Here is a 26,230-nt window from a genome sequence, read left to right as displayed (position 1 = left end):
CAGGTGAAGCTGATGCTACTGGTCCGGAGCATACTTGGAGAACCAGTGTTCTACGTCAGGGGTGCTCAAGCTTGGTGATAAATTACCACCACCTGGAGAACTTCTAAAACCCCAGATGCCCAGGCTGCACCCCAGACCCATTAACTTAGAATCTCCTCAGTAACTTTTAAAGCTCCCCAAATGATTTGTGCAGCCAAGGTTGAGAAGCACAGCTCTAGAATACATCAAAGAAGGAATGTTTTTAGAGGAAAGCCATTCTTCAGGGCATCTGTTTTAGAGGATTCATATTTAACAAATTACGAGGCCATTTAAATTCACGTGGCTGTTTTCCTATATCTGAAAGATTGCCAGAGAGCATTTATGGAGTGCTCACCATGTCCCATGTGCTGGGGAAAATGCTTTGGTAGCCACATACCATTTAATCTCACAAGCACCTTCGCAGGGAACACTACTGTTACCTGTAGTTCTACAGACGGGAGGAAACGGACACGCAGAGGAAAGAGTAGCTTGCGAGAGCTCACGCAGTGAGCCTGAGGTGGAGCCAGGTTTCGACGCCAGGCTGTCTGGCACTAAAGCTGACGTGCAGACCGCTGTGTCACCCTGCCTCCGAGAGAAGAGAAAGTGGTGTGTTCTCCTTTAAATCCTGCACTCTTCCATGTCCTCGTTTACATTATCAATGCTGACGTCCTGTAGCCCAGCCTCTGCCTCGGTTATTAGGGTCATTCTGAGTTAGTGGGGTTTGGATTCATGAGGCTTTGCTGTGTTCATGAGTGACTAGAATCGTTACCATGGACTGAATTTGCACTTCTAATTTTATCCCGAAAAGGAGAGGTGGAGGAAAGTTGGAACAGGTGTCCTGAGCTGGCAGGCAGAAAGCATGGTGAGGATCCCATGGCTTCCACTGATGTGTTTCATGCTTTGGCTAAGCCCCTCCTCTGTCCAGTCTTCAGTTTCTTCCGTAAAATGAGATGGTAGGCAGTTCCCTTCCAGTTCTGGTGAGTAGATTTAATTAGAGACCCAGTCATGTCAGCACAGAAACAGCCAGACTTCACTGAGTGCAGTGCTGGCTTTTAAGCTGTGTTTTCTTTGTCCACCTCCTTTAGGCTGAGATACCGCTCTGGCTACAGGTTTCCAGTCTTTGTGTTTTCCCAGGAAAGTCTGTCCAGAGATGCCTGTGAAGGGCAGGTCAGGGAACGAGCACTATGGGGAAGGGAAGGCATGCCTGGTCAGGGTCTCCCCTGGAGAGTGGGCATGGCTCTTCACAGGCAGGGAAGAGCCCAAAGTGGAACCCCCAACACTATCCCTCAGCCCACACATTCAATGATTTTGCAGAATCCAGATGCTGGAATGTCCTACCACCTCTCTGACAAGTGGCTTCTCAGTCTCTACTTGAACTCCTCCAATAATGGGGAGCTCATTCCTTCCAAAAGTATAAACAGAGCAGGGGATTGTGTCTGGCTTTTTCACATCATGGTCTCCTCCTAACAGCCAGGGGTACAAAGTAGGTGCCCATTAAATATTTTTCCAACAAATTAATGTACAAAGAGAACGAAACTACTAACTTTGGGGAGGAGATGAAGACTTCTAAGAGTAAGGGGCCTTGAGTTGGTCCTTTAAAGGTGAAGAGAAGGTTGCCAAAGAAGGGCAATTCGAGCACTGGGCACTACTGAAAGAGACCCAGGCTATTCTACTTTGCTAGAAATGTCTGCCATGTGTCAAGCCCACCTGGTTCTAACTCCACCCACCAGGGCCACACAGAGCCAGACACATCAGATGTGTGAAGAGAGCATTCTTGAATATTTCCTCTCCGTGAGAAATGTCCCTGTTTGTTTCAGACTCTCTTCCTCCTCCTCTTGTAGCATGACTTCAGAACCTTCCACAGACCCACAGTCCTCTCTTGAACCATCCCATCTGCCACCCTCCCTTATAAAGGGTGGTGCTCAGAATAAATCATGGAACTCATGGTCCATCGTGGGCACGTCCCATGCCACCTACCCTCACTCAACTCACAAGCAAAGGTTGGGGAGACCTCCGAGTGATCTGTTGGAAGGAAAAAGACCAGGGGCCACGTCACAAGGTTCCAACCTGTCAGAAGCCGTTAGACTCTGGATTGCTATATCTTAAAGCATTCTTCAGCTCTAGAAATGTCCCTGCAGAGGAATGGATAGGCTTGTGCAATGCTGTCTTTTGAACAGCTTTTGGTACCCCCTGCTGGTGAAATCGTGGGACCCAATTGGCAGGAATCTCAAACAACTAGAAAAAAAAAATTCCAAGTTCGAGGAAGTCACCACCCTTGAGGGATCTGAGGATTCTATGAGTTATGCTATCATCCCATTTATCATGTGACTGTCTTAATGAGTTTTTTTTTGAAACATTCTATAGTTTATAGCTCTTCTGTGGGCTGTGAGGGGGAAAAAACGTCCCTGACTTCTGTGAACATCCCATCAATTCTGCAAACATCCCAGGAGTTCTGTGACAGCCACAGGAAGGAAATGCTAAGTTCTTAGCCAAAAATATTCGTTAAGTAGAAATACTTCAGGTCACAAACTAATTTCATGCAGGTTTTTCTTCCTCTTTCCTTATATGTATCTTTTTTTCAAGTGGTTATAATTTGCAGTCAGAGTAGGATGACAGTCTTATCTACACTTCAAATTGTAGACTTTTAAATAGAAATTTGTACAACAAATTTATTGAGCACCGGCTGTGTGCCAGACACTCAGCAAGAAATTGGAATAGGTGCAAGAAGTTGAAAGCCCTTCACCCAAGAGGTTCTTGCCTTCGTGGGTAGGAGAGTCGAATGACTGCAATTGAACCTGTCAAGTGCTTAGCTGACATGGCAGCAAGGCCTTCCTCAATCTCCTGGGGTTCAGGCGGGATATTTGCTGCTCTCTCGTTGCCTTATGTAGTTTTCCTTCTTGCGTTTCTTCACCTTTGTGATTGTGTATTGATTTCTGTATTTATCTGTTTAATGCCTGTCTTGGCCATTCGTCTCTTGTGTTCTGTGAAAGTCAAGGCCGTGTCTGGTGTCTGACACTATGACCTTCTTACATCCAGCAGAGACTGATATATGTAGGTACTAAATAAATACGTGTTCAACGGGTGAGTCAACCAAGGAGAGAGAACCACACGTCTGTGTAGGAGAGCAAGAGGAAACCTCAAAGACGTGACATTTGAATGCCACTGAGCCTTGAAGGGTGAAGAGTGGGTGGCCAGGGGAGAAGAATGGGGGCACATTAAGGAGTAGAGGGTATTGAGGAATGGTGCAGAGAGGGGGATGAGGCAGGTGATGTCTCCTGAAAGGAGGTGCGTGTGGAAGGAAAGGCTGAGTTGAATCCTGGAGCTGTAGGCTGAGTGTCTTGTAGGCCCTAGTCACGAGTTTGGATATTCCCCCTCTCTTAAGGGAAAAAAATAAAAGGGAGATGAATCAACTAAACTCTACGAGTATAGGAATGAATATGTTTTTTTCCTGAATTACTGAGAGGGTTTTTTAATACTTAAATTTTGAATTCTTATAAAGGAAAAATCGCAGATTATGGTTTTGTGTTTTATTTCCTTCTATATTCCCTCCATTCCCATGTTGTAGCTGTGTTTACCTATTGCTGAAGCACCTGTCCTCATCTTTTTAAATTTTATGTAGCATTGTCACCCCCTCCCATGAACCTTTGGCTAAAAACTAAGAATATATATACAAGATGTTATGGTAGCTCACAGAAAAAAAAATGTGACAATGAATATATATATGTTCATGTATAACTGAAAAATTGTGCTCTACACTGGAATTTGACACAACATTGTAAAATGATTATAAATCAATAAAAAAATGTTAAAAAAATAAAACCTGTTACATGACACACACACAAAAGAATGTCGTATACCTGAGTTTTTACAACTCAGTTGTCTAATTTTTAAATATCTATATGTTTTGGAGAAGCTCAATTCTTAAAATGTTTTAACCCAGGTGTTCAGAGCTACCCAAACATTTCTGTAAAATGCCATTTCTCATCGATACGGCAAGGCCTTTTTAGAATTATTCCTTTGGAAGCCAGTGATTTGTGCCTAAGACAACTCTCTCCGTATTATTTTACCCTGAACAGAATGGGATGAGTTGGGAGTTCTGCCCTTAGGAAATATCAGAGCCCCCAGTACACACTCGTTTATAGCTTGAAAGTTAACTCCCTTATCGGATTTCCTTTTAGTTCCTGCTGGGGCAGTGTGAGCAGGACTCAGATGGGGGCAGAGGATCTGCTGTATATCTTTCCAGATTTATGATTAAGAAGGTCACATATACATTTTTAAACACACTCCCTTTTTGATAATAGATGAAGACTCAGACTTTGAAATGCCATCAGCAGCAGAATTACTCACTCTTCTTTCATTCGTGTCCCCCACCCCGCCCGCTGTCGGCCTTCCTGCCGACGGTGAGAAGGGGCCCGACTGGTCCCATGCCTGCCTCGTGTTTTTCTCTCTCTCTGGGATGGTTTCACTAAACGAGCAGCGTGCCTGTGGTTAAACCATTATAACCGAAAGATGCACTTCTACTCCTGAGTGCCCTTCCTTCCTCAGGCCAATGGAACATAAAAAGAAGACGACGACGAGGAACCCCATTTTAGGTTGCATTTGTCTTCAAATTGTGGGCAACGAAAGCTCTTTTCTTAGAATTTCCTGGATCTAGACTCACTCTCCACGCTCCTCTGCGCTGCTCTCTGCTTACAGAGCAAGATCTGTGTGGATGCCATGCTTTTGGCTTCCAGTTGGGTTCAGCTCATGAGAGCCCCTCTAGGAGGTCAGAGGAGGAGGGGACGATGCAGTCAGAGAGCTTATGCCTCTGGTTCCTTCCCCGTGAGGTCATCCAGGACTGGCTGGATCCCTGGGGAGAAGGCTGCTGCTTCTGTACAGGTGGCCTCCTCTTCGTGACCCCTTTTAGGTTCTGGTCACTGCTTCCTCTGTTTGTGCCCCTGGACCTACAGGTGGTGAACAGCTCTCCTGTCACGGTATCACACCTTCTCACTTTGTCAACAGTCCTTTGATGCATAAACTCTCCTCCTTCGAGTGTGCCATCTGCCATTCTTCCGTGCAGTCTCCACCTAGATAAAGGCCATGTGAGGGAGAGCACGGTCAAACTAGAACTGGTCCTCGACGTCAGTCTCTAAAACACTTCAAAGTCCCCACTCATCCTTGCGTTTAACGCCTCCTCTGACAGGGGGGTCGTTATCTCTTGAAACTGCCTATTTCGTGATCATGTGGGCTCAACTTCGGCAATTTCCCACATGTGCTGAATTTGACCTCCCTGGGACATGTGTTCTTTCTGTGTTGAAATAGAAGTGACCAAGATTTGAAGCTGAGACTGAAAAATTGAAGCAAGGTACCTGGAAGAAGTGACCCTCGAGACGTTTACCGTACAACCCGTAGCCTTGTGCGTCGCAGGAACATAATTACTGTGTATAGACGCATAAATGTTGGGTAAATGCAGAGGCATCATGCTGGGTTTTAAGAAATATTTGGCAAACTGTCACATGCAAGTGGGTTAGTCATGTTTTTATATCTCTGACAATAAACCTAAGACCCTTCAGTTAAAATTTTAGAGGAGTAGATTTCAAATCCATGCAAACAACTTTTTAACCCGCAGCCTCCTGGTGAGATGCCACGGTCTCCATCACTGGATATAATCCAGGGGGAGATGGGATTCCACAGTGGGACTGTGGGAGGGAGGCTTCTGGCCGTGGAGGGTAGCTGGACTAGTAGAGATGATACAAAAACAAGAATAGCGGCTGCCATGTGTTACGTGTTCACTGTGTGCCAGGCACTGTGCTGGGTGAGCGTTACACATTATCTCATTTAATCCTCACAACCCCGTGAGGCTGGCTTGTTACTTACCACAGTAGACAGAGGAAGAGTTCAGGACCTAAAGAGGTTTGGGAACTTGCCCTGGGTCATGTGGCTGCAGTGTTAGAGGTAGGATTTGAGCCCAGGTCTGCCTGATGCCAAAGCTGATGGTTGCAACCCCCAGTGGTTCATGTCAGAATCACCTGGGGAACTTGGTGGCCGTGCAAAGTTCCAGTCCCTCTCCCCTTTCTATGGACCTAGGAGCCATGTGCCTTTTCAGCTCTCCAAGTGGTTCTCTCTTGCACCAGTTTGAGCACCATGGCTCTCCGTCATCATCATCGTCATCATTGTAAATGCCTGTCTGGCTCTGAGGTTCCACTATGGGAATAATTGTTCTACTTTTGAGTTACAAGACTAACTGACCTCCACCCTCACCCACTGCCAACCACCAGCCCTGACTTCAGTGCACCATTGTTTAGTGGGTTATTTCATTGCTTTAATCCCTGGAAGAGGCCAGACTTGATTTTGAATCTCCTTCAGACTCAAAGGGAACAGAGAGACCCACTTGGCCTCTTCTTCCCTTTGAAGGGAGAGTAACAGAAATGTGCAGATCTCATTGATTTCCCATTTTAAGCTCAACTGAAAAAAACCCATTGTCGGGATGAGGCACGATGAGTCTCAAATTTCTGAGCAAATGGAGGCTATTAACGGTTTCAGGTAGACTGAGGTTCATTCCACCTGGACATTGGCAGACCTGCCTTGACTCTGTTTCTGGAGAAGGGACCAGGTTTGGGGGTTGAGGATGACTGGTGGGGAAAGAGAGCAATCTGATCTTCCAGTGCTTATTAAAGCAACTGTCACCATCTGACTGTGATTTTTCCCCTTGCACATATCCCAAAGGAAGCTGGCCAAGAAGCAGAAGGAGACCCAGAGTGGAGCTCAGAGGGAGATGGGACCTGTGGCCTCGGCCGACAAACCCACCACCAAGCTCAGCACCAGCCGCCACGATGAAGGCTTCTCCTCCAGCTCACAGGACGTTAACGGATTCAGTGAGTTGAGCCAACTAAGGGGAAGGGGACATCCATGGTCCAGCTTGACCCTGGTACCTCAGCTATTGACCCCTCAGTGTCAGATGCTATAGGATGTGGGGTCTGGATGCTTCCCTGAATGGTCCAGGATGAAGGTGCTCCCTGGCAAAGGCTTGGAGCTGCCCACCCCAAGGTGAAAAGGAGAATTTAACCTCAAAGCGGATGGAAATGGGGGCAAGCCATCTTAACTGCTGCTTATGTACATAGAGGCAGGTTAAAGCTAACCATGGTAAAAAAAAAAAAAAAAAAATTAAAGAAGGAGGAGAAGGAGGACATGGTATGGCCCTAAGGAGGAAAACATGGCATACCGAATTGAGTGTCTGACAGTTTTCAAAACAGTGTTGCACGTACACCGCAGCGGGTTAGATGAGTCACGGGTCATGGCTGGCTCCCTTTCTCAGCTTAGGAAACTGAAGCTCAGAAAAGCAACTTCTCCGAAGTCCCGTGGCTGGTGAGGAACATATTCAGACCCGGAAGCCATGCCTTCCAAGCCTTGGCCAGTTGAAGGCCACAGCCAGTGAGCCAGGTGGCATTCAGTTAAGAGCACCAGCGTCCTCCTGCAGAGTTAACACAAGGTCCCAAGCTAACAGAAGCGGCTCTCATTTCAGGGTTCACCCTCATCCAAAGGAGAGCCTCAAGACTAGTAACCTAAAGCCACCTTGGTGATCAGACTCAAGAGAGCTGACTTTTGCTCTTAAACTTTCTGAAAGCCATTTCTTTTCCTGGATTGCATAAAAATGCTAGATTCCCCAGCCTCTGCTCCAAAGTGGGGAATGCGTAAAACCTAAAGGCTTATGAGCAGAGACAAATGTCCTCCCCACGCTGTGCCAGTAGCAAGGGGAGGAGGGAAGAAATCCTATGTTGTGAAAATCACTCATGTGAGATCAGCTGGGGATGGTGCGGACCTAGGAGAGGACGTAGGAAGGGGCAGGTACACGGGGACCACTTTCGTCCTCCCCACAGCCGTGTCAGATACTGAGTATGACTGCTCCCATTTTACAGATGAGGCATCCAAGGCCCCGTGTGCTTGGCCGAACTTCCTACAGTTACGCAGATGCTTCCTTCTGGATCCAGGATCTGAGGGTAGCTCAGACCCCTGACTCCTCACCCCAAGTGCAGCACAGAAACTCCCTGAGGAAATTTTTCGAAATACAATGCCTGGGCCCTCACCTTACCTGCTGAATCAAAATCTCCTGGGGGGATGAGAGGTGGGGTGGGGAATGAGGGATGAGGATTTTGTAAAAGCCATTCAGGGGGTGCTTATAGGCACCCTGGTTAAGAACGCTGAACCTTGAGAGAGGCAGAAGCTCTTTTCAAATATTGATGTGCTGCCTTGGGAAAGAGAGATGCATTTTAAACCTATAAAAAGACTGAAAAAAATAGTAAGATGAATACTCATTTACCCTTTACCTAGATTCGCCAATTGTTCACATTTTGCAATATTTGCACTTTCTGTCTCTGGTGTGTGTGTGTGTGAGTGTGTGTATGTGTATATATACTCATACTACATATATATATAATTTTCTCAACCACTTAGAAGTAAGTTTCAGACACCATGACACTCCATCTCCAGAGAATTCAACATGTGTTTCCTGAGAACTAGGGCAGCTCTTAACATAACCACAGTAAAATTATTTTACCCAAGAAACGTAACCTTGTTTCAGTCTGTGATAAACCAGTCCGTAGCTGAATTTCTGCCATGGCCCTAAAATGTCTTCTCGTGTTGTTACTGTTTTTTGAATCCACCTTGTGTTTGGCCACCACGTCTCTTCATCACCTTTCACCTGCGACAGTTCACCCACCTTTAGTTTTTCTATCAGGATGCTGACATTTTAAAAAAGTCTAGGCATGTTGTCCCACAGAATGTGCCAAAGTCCAGATTTGTTTTGTTTTTTCCATCCTGATCACACTCAGGTTAAACGTTTTGGCAAAGGAAGCTGTGCAGGTGATGTTGTGTTCGTACTTCCCTTTGCGTCGTTTCCGGAGACATGTGCTGTCAGTTTGCCCACTATTGTGGGTGTTAAGTTTGGGCACTTCTTAAGGTCGAGAAATGGTTTTTAAAGGCAAAGTATAATAGCACATACTGGTTATTTCATGAGCAAATATTTAACGTCCATTTTTCTTGGAGAACAGAGCAAGTTTGCAGGCTGCCTAATCACGAAGCCAGTTCTTTTTCTGTTCTCCGTCCAGGAAATTCTGGGATTCAGTCGTTCCCGAGTGTCCAGGAAAAGAGGATGCTGACATAGGCCAGGAGTGGCAGAATAGGGGTTGGCGAGGAACTGGGCTTGGTTTGACCTTCAAGGCTCATCTGAGCCCTCTGAGCCTCTGGCTGTGTTCATTTGTCACTGACTCTCCTGCTTTTAGCCCAGGGGCAAGAAAGTTCACTAGCAAGCCTAGCGGATAACACGTGCTGGCTGAGTGGTACCCATTCACCTAAAACCTTTCCTGTCCAGGCCAGGCTCATGTGCACACTTCTTTCCATTTGTAAACATGTCCTGGGAGGACTCTGAATGCCAAAGACACATGACAAACTTTGTGACTCCGAAATCATAGGTATTTGATCTTAAGCTTTCTGATCTTAAGGGCAAATATCACCTCCATTTAAAACTTAGACACTTAGTATGAAAATGCCCAAGACTGAGGTAGATTGGCCAGCAAGAGGAAGAGGCATCATACCCAGTAAAAACTAATTAGGTGTTTTAAAGTCCAGACACACTCTTTCCAAGAATATGTGTGTGTTTTCTGTTTATATCCACGCATACATATGCACACAGACATGCACGTGTATAGACAAAGACTTGTATATGCATATTGTATATACATTTGTTTTAATACTGCTTTTTAAAAGATGGAAAATTTTCAATTGACATTATACTCAGTTATTAAGAAATTTTGCATTTGTTTGAATCAATGACTATTTTAGAATTCTCTCTATGCATCTGCTGTCCTCAGGCTAGAGCCACAAACATGCTCTGGGGATTCTTCTGAATGCCCTGAAAGGCATCAGGTACCTTTTAAAATGCTCCATGGAGCCACTGGGATGAGATTTGAGGGGGGAAAAAAAGGTAAGTAATGCTTACACTGGAGATGCAGAAATTGCTTCTGAAATCACCCTGATGTATGTAAAATTGAATCTGTTTTCGTGGCATTAGAAAAGTGACTGTCTGGCTTCTGCATCGGCATCTCTAGGAGGCCCTGAGATGACTCGCACATGTTGAGGAAGCACTGAGAGAGGCAGAGCCAAGCATAGACGTCACATTGGAAAAAATGACAAGAGTAACATGCCCTGAGCAATTATTTCATTATTGAACTGGTGGGCCCTGGCCTGATTCAAACTCTGCATCTCACTGTGTAGGTTTGTCTCCCTGGGTTTTCTATTCCAAGAGACTGCTAAGTTCTGCAACATCCATTCAATCAAGCCTCCCAGCTTTGTAGCAGACCAGTGACCTCTGGGATACAGGGGTGAGGGGGCTTTGTCAGGTGCGGGCTGTTGCTCTGGAGTCCTTTGGCGTTCTTTAAAAAGGGGGGCCTGTCACATTTCAAGGAAAACCAATATACGTTGTTTTCAGTTTAAAGAAATGCTTTTTATTAAGTAATCTGATTTTGATCTTATTGCCCTTTGTACCTGATTGTTGTGTTTTGTTTTTTTTCTTCTGAGGTTTTTTGCTCACTGGGATCATTTTCTAGGTTTGTCTTCTGGCGCTTTCTTTTCATATTCGTGCTTAAATCTTCTTTATAGCTTTTGTTCATAGTCTCATCCCCTCCTGGTTCATTTTCAGTCCAAATCAAAATGCTACAAAACAAATTGCTGTTGGTTTCCTATTCTATGGGGCTTGGCTGTCCACCCTTCCCGCGATGGCATTGCACAGGCTCACTTGCCCATTGGGTGCTATTAGTAAACTCTGTCTTCATTTTTTTTTTTTCGCTTTCATTGTGTCGAATGGATTCATGTCCAGTGGGTGAAGGCAGTTTATCTCTAAGGGGCATCACATGCTGGGCCGTCCCACTGTCTGCTAAGTAAAGAGGCAGGCATGGTTGAGGGCTTGGAGGTGAGATTCAGTGGCCATTTTCTCAGAACTTACTACATACTTGTCCCTGTGCTGTAAGTCTAGAGCACAGTTTGAGGAGGCATGTAATTACAAAGATGAATAAAATGGGGCATTGTCTCAAAATCAACGACAGTTTCTACTTGTAAGTTTTTCGTAGTTTACAGAAGTCCTTTTGAAAAACCCTGGAGCCGTAGATCCTTAATCCTTCACCGTGAGAGAGTTAGTGGGTTTGTTATTACCCCCGTTCTACAGATGAGGAAACTGAGGTTCACAGAGGCTCCGTGCCCCAAATCACATAGGCATTTGCAAAGCCGTAATAAGGCTCCGTCTATCCTTATATCAGTTAGGCTTTATCCGCTTAGTGCTGCAAAGAATTTAGAAAAACATTCATTAAAGTACCTACAGTAAAGTAACTATATGAGAATTAAATAATCAGGATAAGAGAAACAAAAAAGAAGACAATAAGGTCAAGACCAGGTTATTTTAAAATATAATTCTATTATATTAAAACATAATCTAAATATGCAACTTTCAAATTCCAGTTTGGCTCCACACTTTCTAGTAGCAAAAGCCCAAATAGGAAGATCACTTTTGTTGGCAGCTACGACGTGCTAGACTGTATGCTTTATATAAATCCTGCTCTTCAGCCTCCTAGGAACCCTATAAATTAGATATTGTTCCCATTTTGGAAAAGAGGAAACTGAGTTTCAGAGAACTGGAGTAAATAAGCCCAAAGTCACACACGCATAGGGTGGGGATGGGATTGGAAGCCAAAATAGGATTATCTGAGTCCGGAACCCCTGTTCCCTCTCCTGTAGCGGGAATGTAGCCCACCACGCATTGGGCTCACCTAGTGAGGCCGCTGATGGCTCAGGTGGGAGAGAGAGCTCTACTCCTCTCCTGATGGTCGGCCAGCTTTTCTGCCACGTGGGCAGAAGCTGCTACCACCACAGTGTCCTGCCCAGAGCCTGTGTCTGGGTACCCGGCACGGAGCCAGTCAGATTCCCACCAGCTGCCTGGCACTGTGATAAGCATGGTCAAGCATGGCGTCTTCATCCATCCTCACAGTAACCCTCCACAGTAGGTGTGCTTATCATCAAGCCCATTTACAGATGAGGAAACTGCACCTCTGAGATATTAGAAGATCTTCCTCAAGTCACATGATATAGATAGTAAGGTCTGGACCTCAGACTGGATGTTCTACTTTCAAAACCAAGCATCTTGTTGTTTTTTGTTTGTTTGTTGTTGTTCCAACCTTTAGTTTTTTTCTCCACCTCAAAGCAGGGTGAAGGAGAGAAAGGAGATCAATGTGTATAGCCTTGCTGGCTGGGAGGACCGGGCCTCCTCTTGGTCCCTCTGTCCACTTCAGAGCCCGAAGCTCCTGTCATAGGAAGGCAGTTGCCCAGTAGTCCAGGAAGGGCCTGTGGAAACTGTCCCACCAGGAGCTTCTTAGGAAGTGGGGCTGTAGACCAGATGGTCCCATGTCATCCTCAGGTTTCCTAAGCTGGACCAAGCCTTGGAATAGATACAGAGAGATGAGCAAGGAATAGCCCCTGCCCCGAGGGAGCTCCAGCCTGGTGTGGGAGACACATGGTCCAACAATGAGCATCTTTGCACAGCCCGACAGAGGCTGCAGTAACAGCCTGCAGAAAGAATCACTGGGCCCTTCCCCTGACTTTGTACCTCTAATGTGTCCACAAATATACACAGAAGTCTGTGCACAGTAGCCTCAGGAGATACTTGCTGCTGATGAGAGGGGTGGGCCCTGAAACCTGAGGCCCTCCCTGTCTTTCAGCCACAGACCTCATAAGAGGGTTTCCTTGCAGGCAGGTCAGAGAACATCCAAGCTTGAGACCCCAAGAGATGGTTTAGCAGAAATGGGGTGGGTAGTAGGGAGTACCAGACAAAATTTCCACCTGATTATTTTACGAACATGATGTGTGACTAAAGCAATTCAAATAGGGAAGACAGACCATGACTTTAAAAAGGTGGTGGGGATTGGCTGGGGTTATAGTAAACTCCTTAGGAAGATTCCTTAACCCTTTCAGGAGGACAGTGAGCCAGCTGGAGAAATAGGTCCCTGCGAAATGGTCTGACCTTGGCCTTCCCTGGGGAAATGAGGGACCTGACGGGACTTGATGTTACAGGTTGCTAATGGTACCTGCCCTTCGTTTGGGAGCTTCTCTGGGACAGTCATTTTGCTAGGTGCTGTTCACATACTATCTCTAATCCTCAAAACACTGCAACCAAGTAGGAATTACTACCCTTATGTCATAGACAAGGAATCCTAATCTTAATGAAGTGACGTACATTTCTGCTGTTCCATCTTTGCAGTACCCCAACTTGACTTTCCCTTCTTTTGCTTGAAATCCTTCAGTGGCTCCTTATTGCCCCCCAGGTAAAGGCTAAAATCCTAAGCATGGATTCGTGGACCCTCCCTGATTGCTGACCACTGTGTACTCTGACCAATCGCCAACTCTCCGGCCCATCCGATACTCATTGAGTATTTGTTTGAATGAATGAATGAATGAATGAATGAATAGCTGGACTAGCTCCAAGCCCATATCTGATTCCAACTCTTCTGGTAATGAATTCTGTCCTCTTTTGAGCTGAAATCTGCTCTCTGTAACTTCCATCCATCCATCCCTGGTTTTGCACACAACTATGGATTGGTCAGCAACTATATACTGGCCCTTGTCTGCCCTCTGGTGTCACACAGGGTAATGAAATCAGTCCTTCTCTTCCCGCAGCTTCCACCCCCACCCCCAGCAATCGGACAGCAGCTACCTGTGTGTCCTGTGGGTCCTTCCTTCAGGCCAAGCAGCCCCCACATCAGCTATCCACCTTCTCCAGTATACATTTCTGCTTTCCAATCTGTTCAAAATCTTGATTGGCACATCTGTCTCCATTTAGTCCATGGCACTGGAGCATGTGGTTCCCAAGTCTACGCTGGGCCAAATTACTGGAAGCTCAGAGAGCTGCCATCACCCTCACCCTCTTCCAAATCTGTGTTCAGAACGTGCTGTTCACGTTTGAATGTTTACTGCACATCTGCCTAATACAGAGCTCATGACTTCCAGCCAGGGGTGCCTCATTCAGACGTGCTGAGGATTATTTGGGGGGGGTGCCCAAGTAAAAAACTTTGTATTTCAAGTCACAGACTGTGACTTCTTGTTTGTTTTGACCCTGTTATCCAGGCATACTGAGATATTTTTGATTTCTAGTTATGTCAGCCAGTGAGTTCACTTAATCCTCCCAGTTTGGGGCCTCAAAATATAATAATTATTATATTGTTAGTATTCATAATACCCATTATTATCTATTGAGTATTAATTATGAGACCATTTCCAGCTGAGTGTTTTACCTGCATTATCTTATCTCATTGGTATGTTGGGAGTATTAAATAAGTGCTGAGATTACTCCTGATGGTTTACAGGTGAGGAAACTGAGGTTTAAATAATAAGGAGTTTGCCTAAGTCTTCATAGTTAAATTTTCTTTTTAATTGAGATACTAGGAATCGAACCCAGGACCTCATGCATGCCAAGCGTGCACTCTACCACTGAGCTATACCTTCCCCAAGGCTTTGTAGTTTTAAATGACAGGTTTTTAAGCTGGAACTTAACCCTGGGTTTGTCTGACACCCCAAGCCCGCAGTCAAGACCATTCCACTCCACCACCTTCTGTAGGACAGGTGTTATCACTCCCACTTTATAGAGAAGGAAACCAAGGTTTTCAGTTCCAGACAGACATTGAGTCCTTTGCTCAAAGCAGTGGTTGTCAAAGTATGGGTCCCAGCGAAGCTAATGCATGTTCGAGCCGGAGAATCACTGACTCATAGTAAAGCCCAGGACTGTCAGGGCCACCAGACTCCAAAGCCCTCGTTCTTCTGTGTGCTGGATTGTCTCTGATAGTGCAGTTGCAGGCACACTGGGAGAGAAAGGCTCATGTTCCCCTTCTCAGGCCGATGCACCAAGAAGACACTGGCACTTTGAGCTGCTGGACCTGAAAGCTGCTAAAGCCTGTGTGTAAACTATGAGGGTCCTTAAACCCAGGGATCCCTTCTCAACCATCTCTGGAATTTTCTCTCCTTTTGTCTGAATGGTAAACAACCTAAAAATCAGAATGAAAGGTGTGGAAATTTACAAGGAAAAGCAATCACGAGTCACACAGTGAAACCAGGAGCTCAATAGAACATTGTGGAGAGGATTTTTTTTTTTTAAGGCACGAAATTCTGTTTGCAGGGACAATTATATGTTTTGGTTGCTCCAGGATTAAATTGAATCTAGGAGAAGAATAGAATGTTACAAGCTTGCCGCCTACAGTTTTATTGAATATTTTATGGAGATTATTGAATATTTTGCAATCATCCACTTGGCTGACAGATTAAAGGACATACTTATTAAGTTCCTGGCAACCCAAAGTTGAATGGAATTGTTTATTCCTTGGAAATGCAAAATGGAGATTTAAGCAGCTCTGAGAAAGTAGACAAATTGTCCATCACAAACACTAAAGAGTTCAGATAAGTTGCAGAGAAGGATATTAGACTCAAAAAGGGACATAATGGACCATCAGAACTAAGAACTGTCCTAGACACCATTGGATCCAACCTCCTCATCTTAAGAATTCAGTCCCTGAGAGTTTTCTCAATGTCACTTGAGTGGCTAGCAAAACCTGAGCTAGAATTGGGGGCTGTGACCACTCTGGTCCTTGTCCCATGATCTCCTTCAGAGGAATGAAATACAGTGAATACTGGTCTGTCTTTAATATTTTCTGTAGACCCCCAATCTGATTTCTGCACAAATTGAACCCTCTCAAATTGAATTATCCTTTTCATCTCCTGGTCATGGGAATAGCTGAGGTGTTCCTTTAAATATTCATTGAATACCAACTATATGCCAAGCAGTGTGGGGATTGTAAAGATAAATAAGATGGTCTCTGCCTTCCAGGATATGACTGTCCTCTAAGAGGAGACTTGTAAGTGGATTAGTTTCAATAAATGTGATAAGTGATCAAGAAAAGGCATGTATAGTGCCCCAGGAATGCTGATCAGAGGCTCGCAGGTGATTAATTCTGCCTACACGACTTAGACAGTGCTATCCATGTGAGGAAATGGATTTTGATTTGAAGGAGGTGCAAGAAAAAGACTGTCCCAGATAGAAGGGACAAAGGCTCGGAGGTTTAAGGGGGATGGTAAGCTGGAGGAAGGGGGCTTGAAATACAGGGTGCTCTGTTTTGAGAGCATGTGGCCAGGGATATGGCTGAAATGGCAGCTGGAACCTGCCTGGGAAGGGACTTAGATTTGTAGCCTGCTTAAATTCACTTCCCAGGAGAGGCAACCTATTTGGAAATTAGAGTGACCCCAGTGTTAGGTGCCCTTGCATGTTGTTGGAACCTGGACTTATATTCTCCTTGATTTGTATAGATTCAGCTTTCCATTGTAAATAAGTGGAGACAGCATTTTATCAGCTATAGACCTTTACTTTCATTGTGAGTGGGCCCAGCCATTCTTTCTCAACACCCTTTCAAAGAAACCTCAGTGAAGCTACAAAGCTGAAGTTGCTTTTGACAATTTATGCTAGGCCAGTACATCTTGAGAAGAAAATAGAATTGTTCTCTGCACCTCACAGGTGGTCCTGAATTGCAACAGGGCACTTAGGAAGTGCTTGTTAAAGTAATCAGGGATAAAGAAGTGATGTTGGTAATGTAAATATATAGTTGCTAGGTAGCAGAATAAACTGAGCTTAGAGACCAATTTTTTTTTTCCTCAGCTCAAACCTGCAGCCTTGATAAGTTGAAGACATAGATAACAATTCAACTAGCTAACATTTTGTGAGTAATTCCTGGACAACACTCTTTCCATGCATCATTTCATTTCATAGTCTTAACAATACTTTGAGGCAGGTCAGGGAAACTGAGGCTCAGAGAATTCAAGTAACTTGCTCAAGGGTACACAGCTACCAAGAAACCAGACCCAGGTTTGATCCTGGGTTTATATGATTGACCTATCAGTAGCCTGTCCTTGAAATACTTTCTTTGTTTGACTTCTACTCTCCTGGTTTTTCTCCTTCCTCCCCAGCAATTTCTTCTCATGCTTCTTTCTTTGTTCCTCCTCTAACCGTTGAAGCATCCCAGGACTTAGTCCAGAAGCTTCTGTTTTCTGAAGCTCCAGTGGCGCAACCAGTTAGCACACGGTACTTATACAGAAGCTTCTGTTTTCTGATGATACTCAGTCTGAGTGGGTGGTGATGATGTTAAATAAGATAATGAGCACGAGAAGAGGCCAGATTTGAAGTAGAAGACGGGGAGTTTAGATCTAGACAGGCTGGGATGGAGGTGCTATTGAGTCACTGGAGAGATGTCAAGTGGGCAGTTGGGTCTGTGGGCCTGGAGCTCAGCAGAAGAGTCTCACCTGGAGATACAAATGTTTGCCACATTGTATATACAAAGTGACTGAAGACTTTGCCATGAATAAGGATCTGAGGCACATCAAGATGGGACATGTTGCCTAGCATCACTCAGCAAGTTAATGGAGGAACCAGAGCATTGAACCAGGATGTACCTACTAGGAGTGCCTATAGAAAACCAGTCCATTAAGGCTGAGGGAAAAACAGGGGACTATGAAAGGGGCTGTTTGACTGAAGTGCAGACCTTCTGGTCATCTACCTGGACCCTGAGATGGAATTTGTAGTGTGTGAAGGAGTTAATGAAATAGGTGGCCCCACGATTGTCTACTCTGCCTGGATTATGATAGGATCAAATTATGCAAAGTGTAATTTTCTGAATCAAAGTAGAAATTTCTAAAAGGCTGAAGTCTGATTTTTTAAATTGGTGATTGGGAGTGTATCTTTATACCTTGCAAATTCAGTGAAGGAGCCATAGGGTTGACACCATCATAGAGGTTGAGGAGCCCACCTAAAGCTCTTGCCTAGGTGGTAGGCTGTCCCATTGCTCACAGAGGTGGACAGCAGGTATAATAAAGGAGGTAGAGCTTTGGAGAGGGAACATCTTTGCAAAGCAAAATTCAAGGAAGTAGAAGAAAAGATCAGAGTGTCAGGGACAGGCAAAATCCCTCTGTCCCCTGCATTACCATCTCCATCATCCTCTGGCTGGTCTCTTACATACTTCTGAAGGAGTGTGTCATGATCTTTAGTTCCCCAGCTTGACTTCCAGTAGGATGCTCTTGACTGGATTGAGACCTACATTACCAGACAACTAATATATCTATCTCTAACTCATATCTATCTCTAGAGTGGACAGATATCAAATGAGGAGACCGCCCCCAACCACAATACTAAGTGTTGGTAACACAAACAAGAAAAAAGCATCGACCCTCAAAAATTCCAGTATGTTGTAGGGAACACAGGCAACAGTGATACGGCATGTTGCATCTAGCAGAGGCATGTGTAGAAGCTGCAAGGAGAGTGGTGTCTGGTGAAGGGAGGCTATCCTGGCCCATTAACCATATAATTCTTTTCCCTTCGGGTGATTTCCTTTTCACTTCACCAGCCATGTGAGTTGACTCCCTAATTATATGGAGGCTGTAAATGAAAGTAAAATTTCAATTCCTTGGCAGTAAAACAAGAGGAAATGTGTTAGACGTGATACCAAAGATACATTTAGCAGAGATACAATATAGATTAATCTTGACATGTTCCTTTCCCTTACCCTCCACATTCAACTCAACACCAAGCTTTGATTACATCTCCAATATATCTAGAACCCATCCGTATCCACTACCTCCATCCTTGTCCAAGCTACCATCATCTCCTACCTCAGTGAATTCATAGCCCCTAAACAATCCCCACATCCATCCTTGTCATTCTCTAGTCCATGTTTGTCTTAACAACTAGGAAAATCTATTCAAGGCAAATATGAACATGTTGCCTCATATCTTCCTGGCTTAAAACAATTCTATGGCTTCTTGATTATTCTTAAGTTAAAAACCAATGTCCTCATCCCACCATTATGTACACATCTTACCCTGCCTACTTCTTCCAAGTTCTTCACATCTGAATGTCCCTTTCCCTGTGAGCTCCAGCCACACTACCTTCTTCTCTCAGTGCTTCACCTTTTCCACACTCCCTCTACCACAGGGCCTTTGCCCATGCCATTGCTCTGTCTAGAGCAGAGTAGACAAACTACAGCCCACAGGCCAAATCTGGCCCACTCTTTGTTTTTGTGAGTAAAGCTTTATTGGAAAAGCTGTGTATACATAACTTTTTATGCTCCCATCAGTAGAGCTGAGTAGTTGCTACTGAGACTGTCTAGCCCACAAAACATGAAATATTTACTCTCTGGCCCTTAACAGAAATATTTTAGAACTCCTCATCTAGACCGCTGGCTATATCCATATTCTTCCTCAAATTGACTCCCTTAGATCTCAATTCATAGGTTTCTTCCTTTTCTGACCCCTTCCTCCCCAGGCCAGATTGGATTCCTTTGTTAGGTGCCATCATAGTATTTTGTTTTCTCAATGCTGACTTCATCTTCCAAATGTGTTTAAGGTCCAACTCCTCTGACAGATGGCAAGATCCAAGAGGAGGGTACCATTTATGTTTACTTACTACTATATCCCCAGCATGTAGCATGGTCTATGGCACCAAATAGACAGACAAAAATTCTTATTTAGTTGAATAAATGGATATATAGACATAATGTGACTCATGCACAGCAATACTAAGTCAGAATAAAAAGGAATATTTAGAAAACCTGGTACACTGTTGTCCCATTTTCTGCATTGAGAATTGAGCACAGGCAGAGAAAGGAATCAAAGAATGTTTCTTTGCCAGTCAGTTGATATCCGGATCTTAGCATGTCTCCCACCCCTACCATCAACCTCTAGTCTGCCAACATGGAAGGGAATTTTACAAGTCCTTTTTCATGGTTCCTGCAAAACTGGGAGATGCTACTCAAAATATCCGCGAGTAGTCAACCCTTGGCTGGTCTGGTAATGTGATACAATCATTCCTCTATTCATAGGGAAAGGAACGGATAACAGCTGGTGGTCTTCAGACTACACACAAATATAGGCAAAGACTCAGATGGGCTGCTATTTGGCCCTCCCAGTGGAGGAAATAAGAAAAATAGTAAAGTCAGGAAGCAGATGTAACAGATTGTGATACTCCACTGACTGGACGACTTCACAAGTAGCTACCAGAATATCAGTTATCTGGAAAGATTCTGGGAGATGATGGGCATCTGTTACATAGATCCAATCTCTGGTCATGGAAAGCTGGCTTCCCCACACCACTTGTCTTGGGAGTGGAGATATTTCTTTGATTATTGAAACTCACTAGGTGAAAAGGAGGGAGTTTGAACTATGTTGGTTTTTTAGATGAAAAGAAACCAAAATGAATTGTAGAGTATCAGTAGGATGGGCAACTAGGCTTCTTTGGCTGCTTCAAGATGATCAAGGAAAGACTCAAGGAGGAGTTGAATTTTAAAAGATGAGTGGTTGGAGTTTATCAAAGCAGAAAAGGAGAAACATGTTATTTCTCTTTGTTTTGTTATTACACACTGTGTCAGCACTTAATGGCATAAAACAACAACCATTGTATTTTGCTCACAACTCTGTAGGCCAGGAGTTGGTTCAGGAAACAGCCAAGGATAGCTTGTGTCTACTTAAAAGTGAGGAGACTCAGATGGAATGACTTGAATGGCTGGAAATAACTGAGATAGCTCTCTAGGGCCATATGTCTGGGTCCTCAGTTCTGGGTCCAAGTGGCATCTACTAGGGATAGAATGCCCAAATGGCTCCTTTATTTGCATGTCTGACCCCTTGGTTGAAATGACTAAAACATCTGGGGATAGCTTGCCCCTCTCCCTATGCATCTGACTTAGTCTTCTATGTAGCATGGCAGACTTGTGGTAGTCAGACTTCTTGCATGGTGGCTGGCTTCCCCTAGAGTGAGTATTCTGAGAAAGCCAAGAGGAGTACCAGTTCCCTTAAAACTAGATTCATACCTGTCCAGCATTACTTCTGCTGCATATCATTTTTTTTTTACTATTTTTATTTTTTTAACATTTTTATTGAGTTATAGTCATTTACAATGTTGTGTCAATTTCCCATGTAGAGCACAATTTTTCAGTTATAATGAACATACATATATTCATTGTCACATTTTTTTTTGCTGTGAGCTACCACAAGATCTTGTATATATTACCCTGTGCTATACAGTGTAATCTTGTTTATCTATTCTACATATGCCTGTCAGTATCTACAAATTTCTAACTCCCAGTCTGTCCCTTCCCAACCCCCGCACCCTTGGCAACCACAAGTTTGTATTCTATGTCTATGAGTCTGTTTCTGTTTTGTATTTATGTTCATTTTTTCTTTAGATTTCACATATGAGCGATCTCATATGGTATTTTTCTCTCTTTCTGGCTTACTTCACTTAGAATGACATTCTCCAGGGACATCCACGTTGCTGCAAATGGCATTATGTTGTCATTTTTATGGCTGAGTAGTATTCCATTGTATAAATATACCACATCTTCTTTATCCAGTCATCTGTTGATGGACATTTAGGCTGTTTCCATGTCTCGGCTATTGTAAATAGTGCTGCTATGAACATTGGGGTGCATATCATTATTAAAAATAACCACAACTAAGCCTAAGAGAGTGGGGAAGCAGGCTTCACCTCTCATTAGGAGAAATGGCATATGCCTACAGGGAGGGAAGGAATTAATGGTGGTCATCTTGGAGATAAACTACCATGTTGTTCTAAAAGAAGAGACTACATGTACATGGACACAAAGGTGTGAGAAGGTCTACTTGGCTGATATAATGAAGAGTAAATCAGAATACTTTCCAAATCTCCAGTTTCCACCAAGGTTAGAGTGATAACTCATCCATTACTAGCACATGTTGGGAAGGGTCTCTGAAGATCTTCAGAATCTGGAAAGAGCTTTTGCTCTCACGTACAATTTCTTGTGAGTGTAAACGTATTCCCTAAAATACAGAGTCCAAAAGACATTGATAAAGTTAACTTTTCCCTAGAGCTTGGGAGAAAATGTGAAAGGGCAGGAGACAGATATTGGTGTCTCTGTCCAAGGTGCTGATCCTTCTTGCAAGCAGGCTGACCGCAGACCCCTTTCTCAGGAAGCCCTTCCCCTTGGACTTATAATTATGAGTGATTTGACACCCCTGAAGTATTTAGATTGTTAACTTCATGGGGTTAAGTGGTGGGAGATGAACCTAGGAGATAATCAAGGACTGTATCTTAAAGATTGTCAAAAACTAGATAGTTTGAAATTTATAATGTTTCTACAAGGACCTACCACAGATTTTAAGTGGAGGAGCAGGGTTGAATCCAGTTCTAAAAAGATCATCCTAGTGACAGTGAGGAGAATGTATTGGAATGGGAGTTAATAAGACTAATAAAACCTAAGTATTATTTCTGCATATATCAAATTCAAGGAAAGTGACTTAGCATAAAACACTGGTACGCTTGGACATTTTATTTTACACATACACCCACACCCACACCCACACATACACACATACACACATACCCGCCTACAGAATTAATAGTCACTACAAACAAATTGGCATGGCCAACTCTTTGTAACGAAGCAGGTGGTAGGGAGATGTTCTACAACATTCCATTCTTGGAACAGTTTTTAAGTCCAGAAGTATTGATTAGATTTCCATGCTTGCTCTATATATTCTTGATCAGCCAATATTTTGATGGTTTGGTGCCTGAAAATATTTGAACATGTTTGATTTTTGGAATTAGTATCCTTATCCAGTTAGTATCTCATTGGGCCAGTTCAGTTTTTCCAAGGTGAAAACCCCTTTCATCTTCAGGGTCTCTGATCTAGGTTAGATGAAATTCCTTCTGATCCATCCACAGATATGTTGGAAGCTCAGAAAGTAAGAGAGTCATTCCAAACTAGCAGAGTCATTTCTGCTTCTGCTGCAGTGAAGACCCATGTGGTCCTCCACTGAGTCTTCAGCCAGCTGTGCTCTAGCAAACACATGCACTTCTACATCTGGTCCCTGGGCACTCTTATTAATAACCCTTCTTTTACTGTCCCAACACTCTCCTTTCAAATCAATCCATCAGCAGAGGTTTACCTAATAATTCAAGGTTATGATTATGCTTTACTTATACAATAGCTACTTGCCTAACCAGTTCTGCAATTTAAAAATGCAAATCTCACCATGCCACTGAGCAACTAAAAACCTGTCACTAGTTCCCCATTGCCCTCAGGATGGAGTTAAAATGCATCTCATGGCCTGTAAGACCCAGAGTGATCTGATTCCTGTCTGTATCTTTGGTTTTATCTCTAGCCACTCTCTGGATTGCTTAATATAGTTCAGTCATATTGACTTTCCTTCTATTTTTGGAAAACACTGTTTTCCAACATCCATAGCTTCCACAATTCCATTCCCTTTTCCTAGAACATTTTTCCTTTCTACCATTCATTGTTTATCCTTATTAATCCATCAGGTCTATGATTATCTGTCATTTTGAGGGCTTTCCAAACTCTAATCTAAACAATGACCATTTTTTCCTAATAGCTCTATATTCTAGTCTCTCTTACTGTGTATTACAAGTATTGTGTATTCAAATATTTATTTATGTAGGAGTTTTTTGGTTAATGTTTGCCTTCTTCACAATCCGTAAGCTCCAAAGTGCAGAGACCATTTATGTTTTGGCTATCACTGTAGTATTAGGTATTTGGTGTATGATAGATGCTTGATGAGTTTTTGTTGAATGAATCATTATGTTAATTTTGTGATCAAGATGGATCACAGTGATTCACTTTTAACTATTCTCTATTCAACCAACTATTCTTGTCCATTGCATGAAAAATGAGGTCCTGCAGGCATGGAAATGACTAAGGTTACTCTTAGGTTTTGATCCAATGGTGGAGATGGGAAGACCAGGAGGAGACGATTGTGCTAGTCTGGGAGAGGTAGATGGGGTGCTCTTTGCAACTCCATTTCTTAGGAAGTCCTAATCTTAGTGCATTTGTCCTAATCATTCATTCTAAAGACCTTATCACCAATAATGGCATCCTTGGACTCCATCATTCAGTGCAGGCCTGGAACACAGAAGGAATACTCTTCAGAACTACTCTGTGACTCTTTCTGCCTCAACCCTTCTGACCTCCCCTGTACCCTCCAGAGGGCTCTATGCATCTAACTTTTTGTTTCCTTTCCCATCTCCTAACCATATCACTGCTCACCCTTCTCCAACTTTATTCACCTGTGGATATTCCCAGTGTCTGGGAAAATCTGAAAAGTCAATTTACCCTTATATTTAAGGGATACACCTCATTGTGTGTAAAGGGGAAAGTAAAAGAAACTAACATTTATTTAGCCCTAACTATGTGCCAGGGTCTAGGCAGAATATTGTACAATTTCATATCCTTTAATCCTCACAACTTCTGAAGTGACAATTATTATTGGTACTAGGCTTCTTTCACAAGTACAGAGACTGAGGTTCAAAGACATTAAAAACTTGCTCATGGTCACAAATAGAGTGTTAGATCAGGGATTCAATCCTAATATTTCTCTTGCATATGATTCTGTTACCATAATGTACTCCCTCCCAAATAATGTGAGATATGCAGACACTTCTGAGGCCATTGGGGAGACAGCATATTTTGATAGTGATGTCTTCAAATCCCAGATTGCACTACTCTTTTCAGTGGTTAGAACATAATAAGAACCCTCCTGCCATTCAGGCACTCAACAGTGTTTTTGAGCACTGACTATGTGCTAAATATGTTATAGGCTCTCATGCTACATCAGCCAAGAAAGCAAGAAAAAAGTCTTTGTCCTCATAAAGCTTACACGGTAGTGGTGGTAGGGAGTAGAAAGAGAGAGACAGGAAATAAGCAAGGGACGATGAAAGATAAGTAAATTATATGGCGTAATAGGAAGTGACAAGCGCTATGAAAAAAGTGGAACAAAATAAATGGGATTTGGAGTTATAAGTAGGGGAACATTTCAGTTTTATCGAAGATGAAATTTGACCAGAGACCTGAAAAAGGTAAAATGTCAGAAGAGTGTTCCTGATAGACGCTCCCAAGGCACGAATGCACCTGATGTTTTCAAGGGAAAGCAAGACCCTATTCCAGCTGCAAGGGTCCATAGAACAAGGTTTTAACGATAAACAGTCTAAACTGTTCTTTGTTGGACAGAACTTGGAAATCCACACCAGTAGAGCCCACAAAAAGCATGGACTTCTCTAAATCCAGATCCTACCAGAAGGCACCATAGTAAGTGGGTCAATCCAAGACGTTTCCAAGGGACAACAGAGGCCCTTGTACCTGTAAAGCCACTACTTTTAGGGTCTCTCCTTGGTGCTGATTCTGACCTTCCTTAGCCCAGTAAGATCTGGCATTGAATTCTTCCTCTACTTACCCATTACTGGGGTCTGCTAACTCCAATCGGGCTATACCGGACTCTCCAAGTTCTCTTGTAAGCTAATCCCTCATGCTGTAACCATGGTGATTTTCCTGCCCTCCCCAACCCCCAAATCTAGTACATTCCTCCCCATTCAGACATATTTACTTGGTCCCTGCTTGGCAAGGAGCCCAGTGTAATGTTATTAAGAGTGTTAGCTGGCATAGTCACTTCTGTCACTGTTTTCTAAAAGCACTGTTGCTTTTTCAACTGACCCTAGACATGGTGAGCATTGAGTCACCATTCCAAGTCACTTATTTAGCATGAAAATTTATTAGTTACACCATTGTTTAGCAAATTCATCACATTACACTTTTTACTTAGCAGAATCACTTAATTAGTGTTTTATTACTGGAATTGACTGTCAATTATGTGGCTAATTCATTTACTAAGGGAATGAATGTTTTATCTGGGTAACGCGATTCAAAGTGCATTGTTAACTCTTTAATGATTCAAGATTGTTGTCAGTGGCAATTCATGGTGTAAGGAAAATTAAATCATTTATTTCCCTTGAAATATCAGATGTTGGAAAAAAAAATCTTTGGAAACGCATAGAGAGGATAGTTTAGAACCTTTCATGAATTAAAGAACTTTGATTAACTGAGTGTTAATGAAAGCTAAATAAAACTAGCTGGAGGATTTTGACTGGACCCCTTAGAATAAATTATTATAATATGTATAGCCATATGTGTATATTGCTGTAACATACATAAATGCTCTTTCATTGACATCATTTTGGAGGGCTCTCACAAAAATATTGTGGAGTGACAGTGGGGTTTGTATCGGGCAACCTCTAAGATGGCCCCAATGATTCCTGCCTCCTGTCGCACATACTGTTATCTGTTCC

The 26,230-nt window shown here is 43.4% G+C and overlaps 1 protein-coding gene across 1 annotated transcript in view; it reads left to right on the top strand.

Moving 5' to 3' along the window:
- The window catches only part of LOC102512389 (protein tyrosine phosphatase receptor type T), a 338,884-nt gene that overhangs the window by 212,332 nt on the left and 100,322 nt on the right, over positions 1–26,230 (top strand). Inside the window, exon 11 of the mRNA XM_032462324.1 lies at positions 6,716–6,872. Within this exon, the coding sequence (XP_032318215.1) occupies positions 6,716–6,872 (157 nt within the window). The remainder of the gene's footprint in view (positions 1–6,715; positions 6,873–26,230) is intronic.

The sequence above is a fragment of the Camelus ferus genome, chromosome 19 (genome assembly GCF_009834535.1).
Source record: "Camelus ferus isolate YT-003-E chromosome 19, BCGSAC_Cfer_1.0, whole genome shotgun sequence".
In the NCBI taxonomy this organism is placed as follows: Eukaryota; Metazoa; Chordata; class Mammalia; order Artiodactyla; family Camelidae; genus Camelus; species Camelus ferus.
This window is presented reverse-complemented; position numbering and strand designations above follow the sequence as displayed.